The sequence below is a fragment of the Dunckerocampus dactyliophorus genome, chromosome 14, assembly GCF_027744805.1.
Source record: "Dunckerocampus dactyliophorus isolate RoL2022-P2 chromosome 14, RoL_Ddac_1.1, whole genome shotgun sequence".
Lineage (NCBI taxonomy): Eukaryota > Metazoa > Chordata > Actinopteri > Syngnathiformes > Syngnathidae > Dunckerocampus > Dunckerocampus dactyliophorus.
Genome location: NC_072832.1, coordinates 25,752,063 through 25,770,278, shown reverse-complemented (window position 1 = coordinate 25,770,278; position 18,216 = coordinate 25,752,063). Strand labels below are relative to the sequence as shown.

The window sequence follows — 18,216 nt, the reverse complement described above, 5'->3', positions numbered from 1 at the left end:
CATGACGACAGCGGCTGCTTTATACATCACAGCACATCATAGCCAGATATGTGCAAACACGCCCCCTATGGTGGCCGTCAGCAGTACAGCGAAGAAGATGTGATATTTCTCCACACAACAGCAATACAGGACGTACGTGCTAATCCACGTACAGTACAAGCGGTTTTTGTTATTAATCTCTGTCTGTCCAAAACACAATTCTATGAAAAAGTAACCGTAACGTCAGTTGTTTGGGCTACAAGAATATTCCTCAACGCTTCGATTTGGAGGAGTCTGATTGGACTATCAATCTCTCACACACCCGACACACATGCCGAGTACGGAATGGACGTGTGTGTATAAAAACTAATACTATACAACACTTATACCTTGTTTATTGTATTCAACTATTCAGTACATCTGTCAGTGTGCATACTCTCGTTATATTATACAATATTCCGCATATTTTATCGTATTTCATGTGCAATAACTCAATGCTGCTCAGATCATCACCATGCTGTAAATCTTGTCTATAGTTTACATTCTATATTTTATATCTATATTTGTTATACCTGTTCCATTTGGAGTATATGTGATGAAGACTGTAGCGTTGTGACTACATGGGGGTGCCCACTACATGGGGGTGCCCACGGCTGCTGCTGAGCATGCATTTTTCCACAGAATGTGTTTGTTTTTGTTATAAATAGCCTGTTTTCATACAAATTCAGCCTCGTTTGTGAACTGAATTGAAGAAAAGAAATGAATTGAAAGATGGTGAGGCGTCCAGATGGTGGAGCGCAGCGTTTCTTCTTGGTGTGCAGTTTTGTGGTTATTGTTTTATTCCCGTTAGGTCTTACTCAACAAAAGCTTTTGAATATTGGCTCGCAGTGCCAACGTTTGTCCAAAAAAAACAAAACAACAAAAAAGGAACTGCTAACGTGTGAGTCTGTTATTTTATTTATGTCTAATGTCTTATTTTCTCTTATGTCCACTATATCGGGTAATAGGAGTGTGAAGATGACTATGGGGTGTTATTTCATGCCCAGAAGGCTCTATTAATGCCAAAAAGCATATTTAGAAGATTGTAAACACGTTTTCACTATGAAAACCATCCATCCATCCATTTTCTCTGCCGCTTATCCTCACTAGGGTCCCAGCTGACGTCGGGCGAGAGGCGGGGTACACCCTGGACTGGTTGCCAGCCAATGGCAGGGCACATACAGACAAACAACCAATCGCACTCACATTCATACCTATGGACAATTTAGAGTCTCCAATGAACCTAACATGCATGTTTTTGGAATGTGGGAGGAACCCGCAGAAAACCCACGCACGCACGGGGAGAACATGCAGACTCCACACAGAGATGCCCAACAGAGATTTGAACCCGATCACCTGACTGTGTAGCCAACATCCTAACCACTAGGCCACCGTGCGGCCCCCACCATGAAAATATACCATTTATTAATATTCAACCCTGCTTAGGCCTGTCACGATGACAAATTTAGCTCATTGATAATTGTCCTACAAATTATTGTTGATAATCGATATTATTAGCATTTTTTGAGACCATTTTTTCATTAATTATAATGTTATAATGATGCGAGTACATCGCATCAAAAAGCAATAAATTTAATTTCTCAAGGGTATTTAACATTGTAATTGGAATGTCAAGAGCTTTTAAATAAAAGAAATTAAATAAACAACATAGTGAATTACATAAAATTGTCTCTTTTAGCAAAAATTGCACTTAAATAAAGCTCACAATCGTAACCAAAAACAATAAAAAGTAGATCCTGTCTCTGTCTCTCTCACTCCAATAAAAAACACACACAAAGCAATAGATAGAATAAATCAAATGGAGCATGGAGTCTCTCTAAACAAAACTGCACTTGAATAAATGAACATTGGGTATTATTCCTTAACAGGAAGGCTTAACGACACTGTGAGCGTGCACCATTTTGCACTATTTTGTTTATATTCACTTTGCCGACCAAACGCCTCAGTAAGTGTCGACTGTCGGGACGAAGGCTACGCTGCCGACAGCACCTCCATCGGCAGTTTTTCCCCCCACATGGGAAAACTGTCGGCGTCGGTCATCGGTGTTCATGCGCTCACCTTGTTCATTCTGTAAAACCGAAATATTCCCACACTGGGGCTGTGGCATTCACCTTAGAAACCATCGCTTCTGTGCCTTCATTCATGTTAGCGTATGCTGGCTCACGGGGCTAACTTGCTGCTAGCACTCTGCAATGAGCACAGACAGATGCAGAGTGAACCCTCTTGTCCTCCAGCCTGTGTAGTTTAGAGAGACGAGGAAATGAAACACGCATGCAAGCACATCAGTTCATCGAGGCCGGCACAATTCTTGTCTTTGTTTTTTGTGTTTTTTATGGTTCGATTAATCGATTTATCGTGACAGGACTAATCCTACTTGAAATTGACAGCCGGGTCTGGAACCAATGAACCGCCATAAGCGAGGGATGGTTGTACTTTGTTGCGTGGAATATTGTAGGAAAACAGACAATTTGGGTGAAAATGTTCGCCTAAATTCAAATCGTACGAAAACTGTGGCGTATGAACACCGAGGTTTGACTGAAGTTTATTGATTTGAAGTGTTCACCTTCCAGCTTTCGAGTGTGCAAGTCGGATGGCTCACATTTCAGACTTTACGTTGAATGCCTCATCAGAGTTGCCAGTTGAGTTGGCAGACAAGTCACTGTGGCTCTGTGTCGTCTCGTCTTGTGTTGTGTCATCGTCTTTCACTCGCCACGTCTTGGAAGCTGGCTGTTCCGCCTCTTTCAGAACATTTTGTCCATCCAGGCTTCTATCGACGTCTCCTCTCTGCCAGCTTCTCGTCTCGGGCGCTGATCACTGACCCAAACATGCCGCTAGCTGGCACTATGACACACACACACACACACACACACACACACACACACACCTTAATGGCTCAACATGGCTATTGATTGGCGATTGATTGGGCCACTCCTTGTTAGAAAGTTCTGGAGACAAGACCTGCAGGCTGACTGGCAGACATGCTGAGTCGTCCACACACACACACACACACACACACACACACACACGTAGATGTGTTTCATCAAGTCTTGTGGTCTCAGGAATGACTCCACCGTTTGACCTCCATGTGACCTGTGTGACTACTAGCATGTTAGCAAGTTTAGCAGGCAGCGACGGTGCGTTCAAATGTACGCACCACCTGCTGGTTCTACACCATGATTGTTTGTGGCGGCTCGCTCCAGGTGGGACTGTTTGATTAGTTTGTAGGGGGGTGGAGGAGATCACAGAAAGGTAAACACAATCTGACATGCACACACACGCACACACACACACACAGTGCGTGTGTTGATGGTATCCATTAAAGACATTTAGTGTTGTGTCCCATTAGCATCAACCTCACATCTGTCTGCTGCTGCTGGAGGCTTTCATTCGTGTGTGTGTGTGTGTGTGTGCGTGTGCGTGTGCGTGCGTGCGTGTGTGTGTGTGTGTGTGTGTGTGTGTGTCAAAGAGAGAGAGGTGAAAAGGAGGATGCATGGTTGTTAAAAAGTAGTAAATCACAGTGTCAGGGTGATAACAAGAACCACCTACAGTTTTGTACTCTTGAAAGACATTTAAGAAATGATGGATTTCTGTTTGTTCTGTTTGGAGAAGTCAGAAGTTTGGACGTGGTCCAAAGGTGGAAGGTGTGTTTAAAACTTTAGACCTTGGTCCTGCAGTCAGTCCATCAAACCAGGCATCCCCAACCAACACTCTCTGGCTGAACTGTGGCTGAACTGAGCGCTTCAAAATGCAGAAAGTGGGAGTGAGACAACAAAACATTTGTTGCAAAGAAGCATTCATGTGGAATACATGTAGGCTGCTTATCAGCTGATCAAACGTTTCACAACATTCTTGTTAATGAGGTGAAAAATGGGTTTGGGCGTGCTTGATGCCAGTGTTTCCAGGAGGCTAGTGGGAATGTTGCTCCAGGTGTTGAAGATGGCTTCATGGAGGGCATCCACTGTCTGGAACTGATGTCCATTTTTGTAAACTTCCCTTGCCATCCATCCCCAAATGTTCTCCATTGGATTTAGATGAGGGGAACACGCAGGATGGTCCAAAAGAGTGAGCTTATTCCTCTGAAAGACGTCCTTTTGTGAAGTGCTGCGTTGTCCTGTTGAAAAGCCAGTCATCACCACACAGACGAGGGCCTTCAGTCATGAGGGATGCCCCCTGCAACATCTCCACATAGCCGGCTGCCGTTTGACGCCCCTGCACAACCTGAAGCTCCATCGTTTCCATGATGGAGGATCATGATGGAGCCCCCTCCACTGTGCTGTGGGAAAAACATCTCAGAAGCATCATGCCAGTAATGTTGGAAGCCATCAGGACCGTCAAGGGAGAACAAAATTTTTTTCCACCTTTCAATGTCCCATGTTTGGTGCTCCCCTGCAAATTCCAAACCTTGAAGGAGACAAGACCTTTGAAGAGCTTTTTTCTTAAAAGCCTTCTCAGGCAGATGGTGTCTGATGGTTATTGGACTCTTGGACTCTGCACCAGTAACAACCTTCATTTGGGTCTTGACAGACAGCCAATGGGATCCTCCGGCTCATTTTTTGGGGGTCTACCACTTGACTTTTTTGTTCAATGAGCCTCAAGATGTTTGAAGAAGTTTGAAATGACCGTCTTACTGCGTCCAATCTCAGCAGCAGCGGCGTGCTGCGAGAGGCCTTGCTTATGCAGCTCAACAATTCCAAGAGAGAAAGCTTTTTTGCCTTTGTCATCAAGAGATCATGACAGTGTGAATACCACTAAACACTAAATCACAATCAATCCACATTTTTGCCTAAATTTTGCCTTTTAAAGACTGTGCTCTTCAACCTTTGATCAGCTGAGAACAGCCTATTTCGATGTTTTTTGTCTCACTCCCACTTCTTCTTTTGGCATTTTGAAGCTCCTGTTAGAACCTCCTGTACAAAATGTACATTCTTGCTATTCTATTTCTCAGCTGGTCTTAACACTTTGATCAGGAGTGTATACAGAATACTGTACATACAGCCTTCTCCTATCAGGACACAGGGATATAAACTAGGGACATTTCCATTTGTCTGGGGGGTTTTGGGACCCCCGCAAGGGGGGAATGATATTGTAGAATTGATCTCTCTGTGAACTCTAACTGGACTAAAGAAGTCAAGCTTGATTCAAGAAACACCCAAATTGAACTGTCCCAATGTCATCAATCATGTGTGTAGTTTACAGTCTTGTCATATCAGGACACAGGGATATAAACCTCTGACATTTTTTGTTGCTTTTAGGGGTTTTGGGACCCCAAAAGGGGGAATTATATTCTATTGTAGAATGAATCTTTTTGTAAACTCCAACTACACTAAGGAAGAGGTCAACTTCAGGTCAGCATTAAACGATAAAAGGTGATTTTGTATACGTAGGAACTTAAACCAATAGTTCCTATGACCTTTATCTTGTCTGTGTGTAACATCATGTCCCCAAAGTGGCGTGATCGCTACATGTCGTGCTGTGTTAGCATATGACCAAGCTTTACATGGAGCATCACTTTTATTTCAAGTGGGGAAAATAAGCAAAGTTTACCCCTTTTGCAAATATTTCAACACTTTTATGGCAGGTTTATTGTAGAAATACAACTTTTCAAAATAAAACATCCCACAACAGAACGTGACTTAGTAGTTGGTGGAGTTGCACATATCTCAGGGGGGATTCCACTTGATGCCAAAGAGCTCCATTTTGGTGTCATGTAGGCACACCACCTGCCCCCAAGTCTTGAGACGTTCAGACGGGTCTGTACATGAGTCATCCTGAGCAGGGGGACCTTGAAGACACCTAGCAAAGTGTCTTATTAATACTGACTGTGCTCCCAACTCCCTTGACATCACCAAGCAGCTCCCTTGTCATTCTGGCCTCCTCCCTCACATTTCTCACGGTCATCCTGATCCCACCAGGTGGAATCTTGTATTTCGTCCATTTTAACACTGCCCTCTATCTCACAAACAGTCTTGTAGAGCAGGGGTGTCCAAACGTTTTTCCAGCAAGGGCCACATAGTGAAAAGTTTGTAACGCAACACATGTAGATATGTTATAGTTATGTATTTTTCTAGAAAAAAAGTGCATCTCAGCTTTGTCACAGAAGTGAAAAAGCGTATTATTAACGTCAACTTCACTCTTTGCTTTTTTTCCCCCATTTTTGCTGTTTTTATTTTTCAAATATTTCAACTTTCTTAAATATTTTTTGAAAATATTATTTTTGTAATAGTGTTACTTTATTCTTATTTTGACTTTATTTAATAATGTATTTATTTATTTATTATTGATTCAATAACATTTTTCCCCAACCTCATTTTACGAAAACTTTATTTTGTTTTGTTTTTTTTCATAATATTAGGACTTTTAAAAAAAATAACATGTTTTCTTTAATAGTTCATCTCTGTGCTACTAAAATTGGCATTATTTTTCCTCATAATATTACAACTTTTTTCTTGTAAAATTGTGACTTTTTTTCTCTTGATATTTTACTTTATGTTGTAAAATCCCTCATTTATCGTGGGAGTAGCTAACTTTATTTTTTACAATGATTATATATGTTTTAAGGCTGTAAAACGCCTCACAATACACTTTATCCACTTTTCCCGGACAGGCAATATCATTTTCTCACATTTTTGTTGTTTAAACACTCTCCAAGTTCAAATTTTGTTTGAATTTTAAGATCAACCTACTAGGTTGGACACAAGAAATTATTAAGTGACTCACGCGTATTTCACTCCTCTGCCTCGTGCTGGCGTCATTCGGCTGTAGTGTTTTTGTATCCTTGTTAAAACATATTGCTCTTGATGTCGTATTTTCCTTCTCCTCATCGAATTTTCCTTCCCCCTCGTCCTGCTCCTTGAACCGAAGGTTCATTTTTTCCGTAAAGGCGTCCTAAAGCCGGTTAGCTGCTTCTTCTTCTTCTCTTGTTTATTGGCGGTTAGCAAGCAGCTCACATGGTTAGCTAGTTTGCTAGTGACCATTGACCACAACAGGAAACGGCACAAAAGAGAGTGACTGACAATGGCCTGCAGCCAATCAGGACGCAGAACACAATTGTCTCTATATTTAGCCGGCTATTGTCTACTGTGGGTTCCTAAAATGCTCGTACAGGCACACAAACACATACTGAGACTCCAGCTGCACATCTTCAACTGTCACATGAGTGTACAACGCCCTCTACTGGTGGCAGTACTAAATACAACAACAAACACATACAACAGAGCACCGAAAGCTCGCTCTAATACACCACAAGGACACAGAACACAATGCGCGTTCATTTGCTGTTAAAAAAAAAGCTTGCAAAATTGCACTTAAAAAATCCGCGAAACAGGGAGTCTGCGAAAGGTGAACCGCGGTGCAGCGAGGGAACACGGCAGGCACACCTGTTGTTTTCCATTTCTGCTTTCTTTTTTTTAATGTCTAACTATTTCAACTTTCTTCTTGTAAAAAAAACTGCATACCATGAACTTTTTCCACAAGGTTGTTTTCATTTTTCATTTTTAAAAATGCTATTTTTATTTGTTGTTTTGTTTCTCATTTTAAAAAATATATATATTTCAACCTTGTGCTACTAAAATGACCTTATTTTTCCTCATAATATTACAACATTATTCCCATGAAATTACAACTTTCACTTGTTAGATTTATTTATTTTTGTTTATATATTTTGACTTTATTCTTGCAAGATTACTGCTGATTTTTCTATTTTTGCTGCTGTTGTGTGTGTGTGTGTTTTTTTAATTTATTTTGAGAATGTGCCATGGGCCAATAAACAAACACAAATGGCCCCCGGGCGGCGCGTTGGAAGCCCCTCTTGCAGTGCAGGTCTGCAATCATGAGGTCAGCCCTCTGGTCTTTCCCACGGTGTGTGTGACAGGTGTCTTTTACCTGCATGAAATAAAAGGCGGTGTTTTTGCTGGTTGTTGGGGGATGAAATACTTATTTGTGTACGTGAGCTGTGAGCTGCAGTGGTGGTGTAAGTGTTGAGGACATTGGCGTGTGTTTTATTGGAGGTCCGCAAATTGACTCCAGCTGTTCTTCTTCATGTGAGCAAATGATGCGGAACATTTGTGGACACGCGAGCAGATTTCTTGTCATCCTGAATGTTCTTTCTTCTCGGGAATCACGCTGATGGATGGCGGCTGACAGAGGACGCCATCGGTTAAAATAGATGACCTCTGACCTTCTTTTAACCCCTTCAGAGCGTCTCCGGCTCTGCCTGCATGCCGCTCGCCCTCGGTGCGGCGGTCAGACATCATCATGAGAGACGTCGTCTCATCAGACTGGAAATATTCCTGATTTAACGCTCGACTGAGCTCACTTTCTGTTTTTAAGACGTTTAGTCCGCTCAGACGCTGTCTGGCCGCTAAACGATGTTGAAGAAGAAAAGCTTAGATTGAATATTAATAGTCTCTTTTGCATACATTAAAAGGACTGCAGAGAAAAGTTGATGTCGGCACATGGAGAGCAACTATCAGACACAAGCTGGTGTGAATGTGAAAGACGTAAAAGAGCCGAGTGGCGTTTCTTCTAGGAAGACATGATGACGCCACACAAAGTCCGCCTAGCAACAGGACCTAGAACTCCACTCAGTTCAGCGTCACAAGAACTTTTTGTTGTGGTCTTGAGTACAGTAAGGTAAAACATAATATATTGGTACTAAGGGTGCATGAGAATTATGAGCCCGATATGAGGGAATTATGACGTTAAAAATAGCCCTGATCATTGTAGAAAACGCTCCAATGATGTGAAATTACCCGTACTGTCCAGATGAGTAAATCAAGCGCTCCTGTTTTTCACCCGCCTGTGATGTTCGCAACCTGTCCTTACTTCCCCTGAGCTCACTTGTAAACAAACATTCACTTTCCAAGGAAGGACGTTGTACCAAAAATTATGTGATGAGGGGGGAAACAAAAACATTGAGCACACAAAAAACCTTATCAGCTACGTGAAACGTGTTTGAAAAGTGCAGAAGGTTTCCCAGCGACCTCCGTGGCAAAACACCGGCTGTTCAGGAGCGTGTGGCCGAACACAGCGCACTTTGCTAGGCCACAGCAGGTGGCTCCTCCCGCTCTAAACTCTGGTTCTCCTGATAGCAGTGATGTAGTAGTAGTAATGTCATGATATTTGATTAGGACAAATCAACAGGTACAGTTGGTCAAATCCTAATTTGTTCCTGTCTAATTAAATCAGGCCTCGTTTCCACCTCGGGTACTGAGTGCACCAGAGCCGCAGAAAAACGGGAGAGTGAAACAGAGACATCTGCCACAGAGAGCGCCATCTTGCATTTCGATAAACTGGGCTCATTCAACACGTATCCCATCACTTATTAGTTTTTAGAGTTAGAGTTTAAGGAAGATGCCTCACTCCCCCATCACAGCGCTTTACATTGATTACAAATTGCATACATTAATCCCTCGTTTGTGGCGGCTCATTGGTTCCAGACCCAAACATGATAAGTCAATTTGCACCAACTAGGATTCCTTATTTATACATGGAATATGTTCATAGTTAAACGCTGTTTACCCACGTCTAAATATGCTTTTTATTATTATTTTGATTATTATTACAGCCCTCTAGACATGAAATAACACACCTATGGTCACCTTTACACACCTATTAGTCCTATTGGTGGACATAAGAAAAAAATAAGAAAACAAGACACAGAAAAAAAAACACCTTCTAAATGAACTATGTAACATGATTAGAACCCTCTAGACATGAAATAACACCCCTATAGTCACTTTTACTCTCCTATTACCCAATATAGTAGAAATAATAAGAGAAAATAAGACATTTAGGACATAAAAAAACTGTTTACCACCTTCTAAATACACTTTTTAACATTATTACAACCTTCTAGACATGAAATAACACCCCTTTAGTCAGCTTTACACTCCTATTACCCATTATAGTAGACATAATAAAAGAAAATAAGTTATATAAGACATAGAAAATGTGTTTGCCACCTTCTAAATATGCTTTTTAACATTATTAGAGCCCTCTACACATGAAATAACACCCCTATGGTCATCTTTACATTCCTATTACCCAATATAGTAGACATAATAAAAGAAAATAAGACATATAAGACATAAATAAGACTCATATTGGTGTGTGTTGCTGTAAATGTGTTCTGGTGCTATAGGAGGAAGTGACGTCAGGGGTTCAGAATTGAGTTTTAGCTTGGCTTGGGTTACAGCTGCAACAGTAGGCTGTGTTAGGGATTATCGTGTCTGTTGTGAGATCATTCAAAACTGCAACAAAAGACTGTTGTTCCGCCCATCAAGTCTGGTGCTTGTGTGTCTCAGGCAACATTACAGCGACATTACTGCCACCTAGTGACCAGCGTAGAATACTACATATCATCACAACCACTTGCAATGCGTCTTTTGGATGCCTTATATTTGTATTATACTGCATTTATTAATTTTTATGGTTGAAAATGATTCATTTCAGCAAAAAAAAAAAAGTAAAATTTGCTTAAATAAGCATTTTATATACTCATACCACAAAAGAGCATGATTTATTAATATATATTTTCAAACCATGGTGGAGCGAAGCTGCTAAATTGGAAGCACGAAGTGGCCAGGTATTACAGAGCATGATATCATTATCAACAGAAAAACCGATGGCGATACGAAACCGTATCCCATTTTCATGGTGATATTATAGTGCAAGCCTAGTTGGTAGTTTAGTTTTTGGAGTCAGATGGAACAATTGATGATTTTCTAAGTAGTGATTGTCTTTGCTTTGGAACGTGTTTGAATTGTGTTATTCCTGTCAAAGTCTTTTGGTGTTCTGCTTGTGTTCTGTCAGAACTTTAGTCATCCACTCTTAGCTTCACAGTAATTGGCGTCCACTTAGTTTGAAGTGGAGAAGACAACAAGCAGAGTGTGCAGTCCAACAACTCCTCTGTCTCTCTTTGTCTCCCGGGCCTGGCTAATTAGTCCTCAATACAAATCAGTGGGGATTTAATGTCTGCAGCCCGAAAAGCACATCAGCACCTCAGGCCCGTCTCAGCACCCTTCAGCTTCAACCCAAGTCCTCCTGCAGCCGCCACTCCACACGAGTCTCAAGAGCTTTGTTCACAGAGAGGAGCTCTATCAGCGGAGGAAATCTCTTTCTTTGTTTACGCCTCTCAGATGGCCTCGCCACATCGGAGCGGGAGACAAATGCTGTCTGCGAGGCGAACAAACATGGCGGAAATGAGATTTGTTATCGCCTCTCGCTGCGGCCGCCCGGCACACGGATTCTGTTGGTGCACACGCACCTGTTTGGCCAAACAAGTCAGTAATTGGCCACAATATTTTCAGTGTTTTTATGATGGAAATCCAAGAGTGTGCTGCTGTGTGTCCTTTTGTAATGCAGACGCTTTGAAGCTAACAATGACAGCCGTGTGTGTGTGTGTGTGTGTGTGTGTGTGTGTGTGTGTGTGTGTGTGTGCGTGTGCGTGTGCGTGTGTTTAAATCAAAGAAAGCCTTTTTATTCATGCTGAGAAGACTCCTCAAATCAGAGCTTCAAAAATCTCAAAAAGAGCATTACGGGTATTTTTATCAGTAGCAATCAGACTGATGAGCGTGTGTGTGTTTGTTTTTGTTTTACAACAGTGCTGGGTCGTGTTTGGAGAGAAGGGGATGGTGGTTATTCATGTTCTGTGTCATGTCTGATACCATAATTGGTTGAAAGCACGTCACACAGGTGCTTGGAGAGGATTGTCATGAACGTCATCAAAGATACCATCATCGGTTCTGTAGACCCTGGCCAATATGCAGACATCTCTCCACACCACCCTCACACACCTGGAGAGTAAGGACACCTAGAGTATATGTGCCTGCTCTTTTGCCAATGGGGAGGGAGGTGGACCACCTGGAGAGCTGAAGAGATGATTGTAGACTTCAAGAGGAACAAACAACAACCCCCAACCTGAACACTGGTGGAACGGCTGTGAAAGCGGTGTCTAAACCCTACTTACCTAGGTGGTGCACAACCATGCTTCTTCTGGTTCCAGCGCACGCACCTCTCTACCTGGCTCCGTATGAAGGGTTACGTCTCCCCCTCCAAGGGACGAGACCTCAAAGCCAGGGGCGACGGAAATTCACCCCGTTTTTCACAGCCTGCTGTGCAGACACGGCCCCATTTAATCCAGATCAGGCACGATAGGGTAACCGGTTTATACCGCACCCGATGCTGGATCCTCTACTTTATAGCTGCTTTCCCCCTAATTGGTTTGTTGCACTTCTTATGGACCTGGGATAATTTACTCATCTATATTCGATCACAGGGAACTGTAAGCCTTTATCATAACCAGAATAACCTATAAGCAACTATCTCAGACAAAAATGCTTCCTCTTTTAGATCACAGAGAACTCAGGAACCACTCCTTAGTAACGAGTAGAAGGGTTTTAATGAAATATCGGGCAAGGGCAATAAGCAGTAACTTCTTCAGTTCCAAGTACCTGGGTGTCCACCTCAACCAAGACCTCCACTTTGAACAGGGCCTTTACTTCCTGAGGAAACTAGAAACCCTGGTCTAAGGGGCTCAGTCCTAACTTCTCCGCAGTCCAACAGGTGTGTTGGAGAGTTCTCTGCTCCAGCATCACTGTGTCATACAGTAGAGAAGTCAGCTCTGCACAGGGTGGTGATGGTTGCACAAGCAGAAGATTCTTGGGAGCAGATGCAGGATAAGTGCCACTTGCATCAGGAATGACACACTCTTTAGCCCACTCCCGTCAGGAAGCCGCACCAACGTACCTCGGGAATAGTTTCTTTCCTACGTCTGTGAGACTGTTGGGGATTTTCCTTGAATGCACAGGCTCATGCACACATGCACATGCACACAGCGATACTGCATATGAAAAACACTGTGTACTATCTGTTTATATCTATCCATCCGTTTTATGTAGCGCATGTCCTCACTAACTCCGCCAGGGCTGCCCTTTGTCACCAATTCTGTTCAATACTTTTGTGGACAGCATTTCTAGGCGCAGCCAGGGTGTTGAGGGGTTCCGGTTTGTTGGCTGCAGGATTGGGTCTCTGCTTTTTGCAGATGATATGGTCCTGCTGGCTTAATCGAGCCGTGACCTTCAACTCTCACTGGATCAGTTTGCAGCTGAGTGTGAAGCTCCTGGGATGAGAATCAGCACCTTCAAGTCTGAGTCCAGGGTTCTCACTCGGAAAAGGGTAGAGTGCCATCTCCGGGTCGGGGATGAGATCCTGCCCCAAGTGGAGGAGTTGAAGTACCTCGGGATGTTGTTCACAAGTGAGGGAAGGACGGAGCATGAGATCAACCGGTGGATTGGTGCTCTGTCTGCGGTGATGCAGACCCTGCATCCATCCGTTGTAGTGAAGAGAGAGCTGATCCGAAAGGCAAAGCTCTCAATTTACCGGTCGATCTACGTTCCTACCCTCACCTATGGTAATGAACTTTGGGTAGTCACCAAAAGGACAAGATCATGGCTACCAGGGGCCGAAATGAGTTTTATCCGTATAGTGGCCTCTCCCTTCGTGATAAGGTGAGAAGCACTGTCATCTGGGATAAACTTGGAGTAGAACCACTGCTCCTCCTCATTGAGAGGAGCCAGATGAGGTGGCTTGGGCATCTGGTCAGGATGCCTCGTCCGACCGGTAGGAGGCCTCGGGGAAGACGCAGGACACGTTGGAGAGACTTTATTTCTCAACTGGCCTGGGAACGTCTTGGGATCTGCTGGGAGGAGCTGGACGAAGTACAGTCGCTGGGGAGAGGGAAGTCTGGGCTTCCCTGCTTAGGCTGCTGCCCCTATGACCCGATCTCAGATAAGCACAAGAAGATAGATGGATGGATTGTCCTCACTAGGGTCACGGGTATGCTGGACTCTATCCCAGTTGTCTTTTTGGGTGAGAGGTGGGGTACACCAGTCTCCAGTCCACCTAACGTGCCTGTTTTTGTAATGTGGGAGGAAGCCAGAGTACCCGGGGAGAGAATACAGTTCTATATACTGTATATACCAACTGCCTCATATCTTTTTCATTTGCTTTGGATTTTTTCTTACGTTTTTATGGGGTCTTTACTAAGGAATTGGTAAGGGAAACTATTGATAACGGAGGGAGTACTGTATGACACTTTGCCTTTCTAACAGTAATCATGCTGAGTTTCCACGGCTAGACGTGAAAAAGTGCTGAGACACACAAGTATTTATGTATTTATGTCTGCGAGAATGAAGGTAAGAATAAATCTTTGTCATCATTGGAATGAGATTGAGGTCCCAAACACCTCAGTCAGTCTGGACCGCCAGGCGCCACAAACACATTTGTCATGCGCGTCATCATCGTGCTGACAACGCTTTGTCATCTCATCATTCATCATGGCCGCCTCCAAAGTGACGGACTGGTTTCTAATAAAGACGAGGAGTGTTAACGGTGTTAAAAAGTAAGGTCGTAACTTTGACATGGCATACACTCATCTTCACACCAAGCGATGGCCAACGGTTTTTATTGGCTTCTTCTACCACAACCAAATGTTACACAGAAAAGTTTCTCAAACTCTGGGGGGCGCTACTGAGCAGATTTATTTTTTAAGGAACAATATTGCCATGATGCTCACAAAACTTTAGATTTTGTTTAAGTTGTCAATGAGGCCATAATTTTTCCAAAAAAATAATAAAAATGACAGTCAAGAATAAGAATAAGAAACTTTTTCTTCACATTAATGCACGGCTTAGTATACCTTCACCAACAATGAGCTGATTGATTAGTGTGTTGAATCAATTATGCAATGAAATATGAAGAAGATCAAAAATCAAACCATACCCGCTTTCACTAGAAAACTCCCTGTTTTGCCCTTCTTTGTCTCATCTTATCCCTCAATTTCTGCAAAATTTCCCTTATTTTCTGGATAATTTCCCTTGTTTTCTATTTGTTTATTTTCCGGCATTTTACATCCCCCCCCCTTATTTTCACAGATTTTCCCATATTTTTTAGAAAATGTCCCTTATTTTAACTGATTTTCCTTTATTTTCCAGAAAATATCCCTTATTTTGACAAATTTTCCAGAAAATGTTGCTTATTTTCACTGAGTTTCCCTTATTTTCTGTAAATGGCCCTTATGAAAATGTCCCTTATCTTCACTGATTTTCACAAATTTTCCAGAAAATGTCCCTTATCTTCACTGATTTTACCATATCTTGTAGAAAATGTCCCTGATTTGAACTTCCTTTATTTTCTAGAAAATGTCTCTTATTTTGACACATTTTCCACAAAATTGCTCTTATTTTCACTGAGTTTCCCTCATTTTCTGGAAAATGGTCTTTTTGAAAATGTCCCTTACTTCCACTGATTTTCACAAATTTTCCAGAAAATGTCCCTTATTTTCACACATTTTCCTGAAAATGTCCCTTATTTTCCTCCTGTATTTTGTCTTTCTTTGTGCTGGTGGAAATTCTGGTGAAAGACCAGATTTGTCTTCATTTCCCCTTATTTTCTACAAAAAATGTCCTGTAGTTTCCCTCATTTTCCCGAAAATGTCTCTTATTTTCAGTCATGTTCTCATATTTTCTGGAAAAAATCCCTTATTTTTCAGTAATTTGTCCTCATTTTCTCTTATTTTACCTTTATTTTCCTAAAAAATGATGTTATTTTGGGGAAAATGTCCCTTACTTTCTAATGCAAATGTTGTCAGGTGTATGTACGTGAAAGACCTTTCATGTCTTCTTTAAGCAGCCTTCAGTGAAAAAGGTTTGGACGCCCTGATCTAAACGCATCATTGAAACTGTTTAGGTTTAAAAATGGATGGAGACCACTTTTACATACAGTACAACCTCTGACGTTGTGCAATTTGCAATTTAAAATGTGGTTTTAAGATGGTGATATTGTAGAACAGATTATTTCTGCTTCTATTCGGAACAAATCAGAAGTCAATCTGCGTTCCAGAATGGTTCTTTTGGACCTGGTCCCAATAAAATACATTTATTTTGATAAATGACTTTCTTGTTTGCAGTAAATGAAAAGTAGGACAGAAAAGGACATTTTAAAGGTGATGCAGTCTCTCTCGCACACACACACACACACACATACGCACGTACACGTGCATGTTGTTCCAGATAGAAGTTGGCAGGCTACCGCTATCATGTGAGTCGTGTTAGCATAACAACACTGACAGTCAAGGTGTCACATGACCTGGGGTTAGCGCATGCTAACACGATGCTAGCACTGCTAGCAGGAGAAGCTGTAGCCGTTACAGGTGGAGCTCTTTCACGCTTCAAGAGGCTGAAAACACCCGACAGCTTGTTAACGTCACAGCACACTTTTAGGGAGTGTGTGTGTGTGCGTGTGCGTGTGCGTGAAAATAGCCTTTTTTGAGGTGGTCAGGTAAGCAGAAGTACATCATTAGCATCTCTTTTTCTGTTTACTGTGCTGTACTACGGTACTACATCAAGTACACTCATCATATATATATATATATATATATATATATACTCATAATACATCATCTATAAAATAACATAACAGTAATGTATTATTAGTAACAACATAAAAATTAAAAATAATCAAACATTAACTAGCTGTAAAATAATAATACAGATACATAAAATAATAGAATTATAATATGTAATTGGGGCCGCACGGTGGTCTAGTGGTTAGCATGTTGGCCACACAGTCACAGTCAGGTGATCGGGAAGAGTCTGGGTTCGAATCTCCGGTTTCCTCCCACATTCCAAAAACATGCATGTTAGCTTCATTGGAGACTCTAAACTGTCCATAGGTATAAATGTGAGTGTGATTGGTTGTTTGTCTACATGTGCCCTGCCATTGGCTGGCCACCAGTCCAGGGTGTACCCCGCCTGTCGCCCGAACTCAGCTGGGATAGGCTCCAGCATACCCCAACGACCCTAGTGAGGAGAAGCGGCATAGAAAGTGGATGAATGGATGGATAATATATAATTGTTAGTAATAATAGAATCATATTAATTAAAAAATAATACATATATAATAATCTATAAAATAATAATACAAATACATAAATTACAATTATATATTATTGTTAGTACTAATATAAATAATAATAAATGTAATAAAATTATTATTATTTTGTAATCACAAATAATTATAAAAATAATATAATGATAATATATAAATAAAAATCACAATTTTCACAAATAATCTAATAATATAATCAAATCTATAAAATAATAATCAATTAAATAATATAATTATATTATTATATATTATATTATTATTAAACAATATAATGATATTATATATAATAGTACATATATATAATATTATAAAATAATAATATAACAATATTATGAAATTGATTGATTATAAAATTCATATGTTATAAAATAAAATATTATAAAATAAATCTATAAAATATTACTATTATTATTATTTTTATTATTATTATTATTATTATTATTATTATTATTATTATTATTATTATTATTATATAACCACAAAGAATTTATCAAATAATATAATTATGTACAATCATATAAACACATAAAACAAATAATATAATTATAATAATATATATAATCACTAATAATATATCAAATAATATAATTGTAATATCTTACTATTATTATATAATCACAATGTATCAAATTGATAATAATAAGAAAAATAGATAATAATAATTAATACAAATAAAAACGATGATAATAATGACAATAATCAGCATGATAACATGAAATGTTTTGTCAATTGGAGCTTTTACATTTAAAAGTCTTGTTGCTGAAAACGTCATGTTTTTGTGCGTCTGTGTGCGCAGCAGCTGATGAGAGAGCGGCAGCAGATGGCCAGTCGTCCTTTTGCGGCGGTGACGGTGGCGTTGGAAGTGGGCGGAGACCAGGAGGAGTGGCTACAGGTGAGCACGAAGAAGCTAATTTTGAGGGTATTGAACTGATGGCGAGTGGGTCAATCAGGTGGTCTAAGACGGCATTTGGCCGCTCATCCAAGCATGCTTGGTACACGCTCAAAGACTAGGTGGGACAACTCTAGCGACTAGATAGGACAGCTCAAGTCAACCTAGACTGGAGCCGTTTGAGCAGGAGATGTTGAAAGGTCAGTTAGCTGAGGCTCAGCATCATGAAGGGCAGGAAGTAGAGAGTCATGTGACCTTGCAGCAGAAGAGGAGAAGGTAGCCAATGAGATGGCATCACCTCTGTGCTGCGTTCAATGACGTGCACGTAAATTAGATAAAGA

The 18,216-nt window shown here is 41.1% G+C and overlaps 1 protein-coding gene across 6 annotated transcripts in view; it reads left to right on the top strand.

Moving 5' to 3' along the window:
• atrnl1a (attractin-like 1a) overlaps positions 1-18,216 on the top strand; it is a 157,182-nt gene that overhangs the window by 119,564 nt on the left and 19,402 nt on the right. For all 6 annotated transcript variants that reach the window (XM_054798007.1, XM_054798012.1, XM_054798011.1 and 3 more), the window contains one exon: positions 17,783-17,878. In XM_054798007.1, coding sequence (XP_054653982.1) covers positions 17,783-17,878 — 96 coding nt within the window. The remainder of the gene's footprint in view (positions 1-17,782; positions 17,879-18,216) is intronic.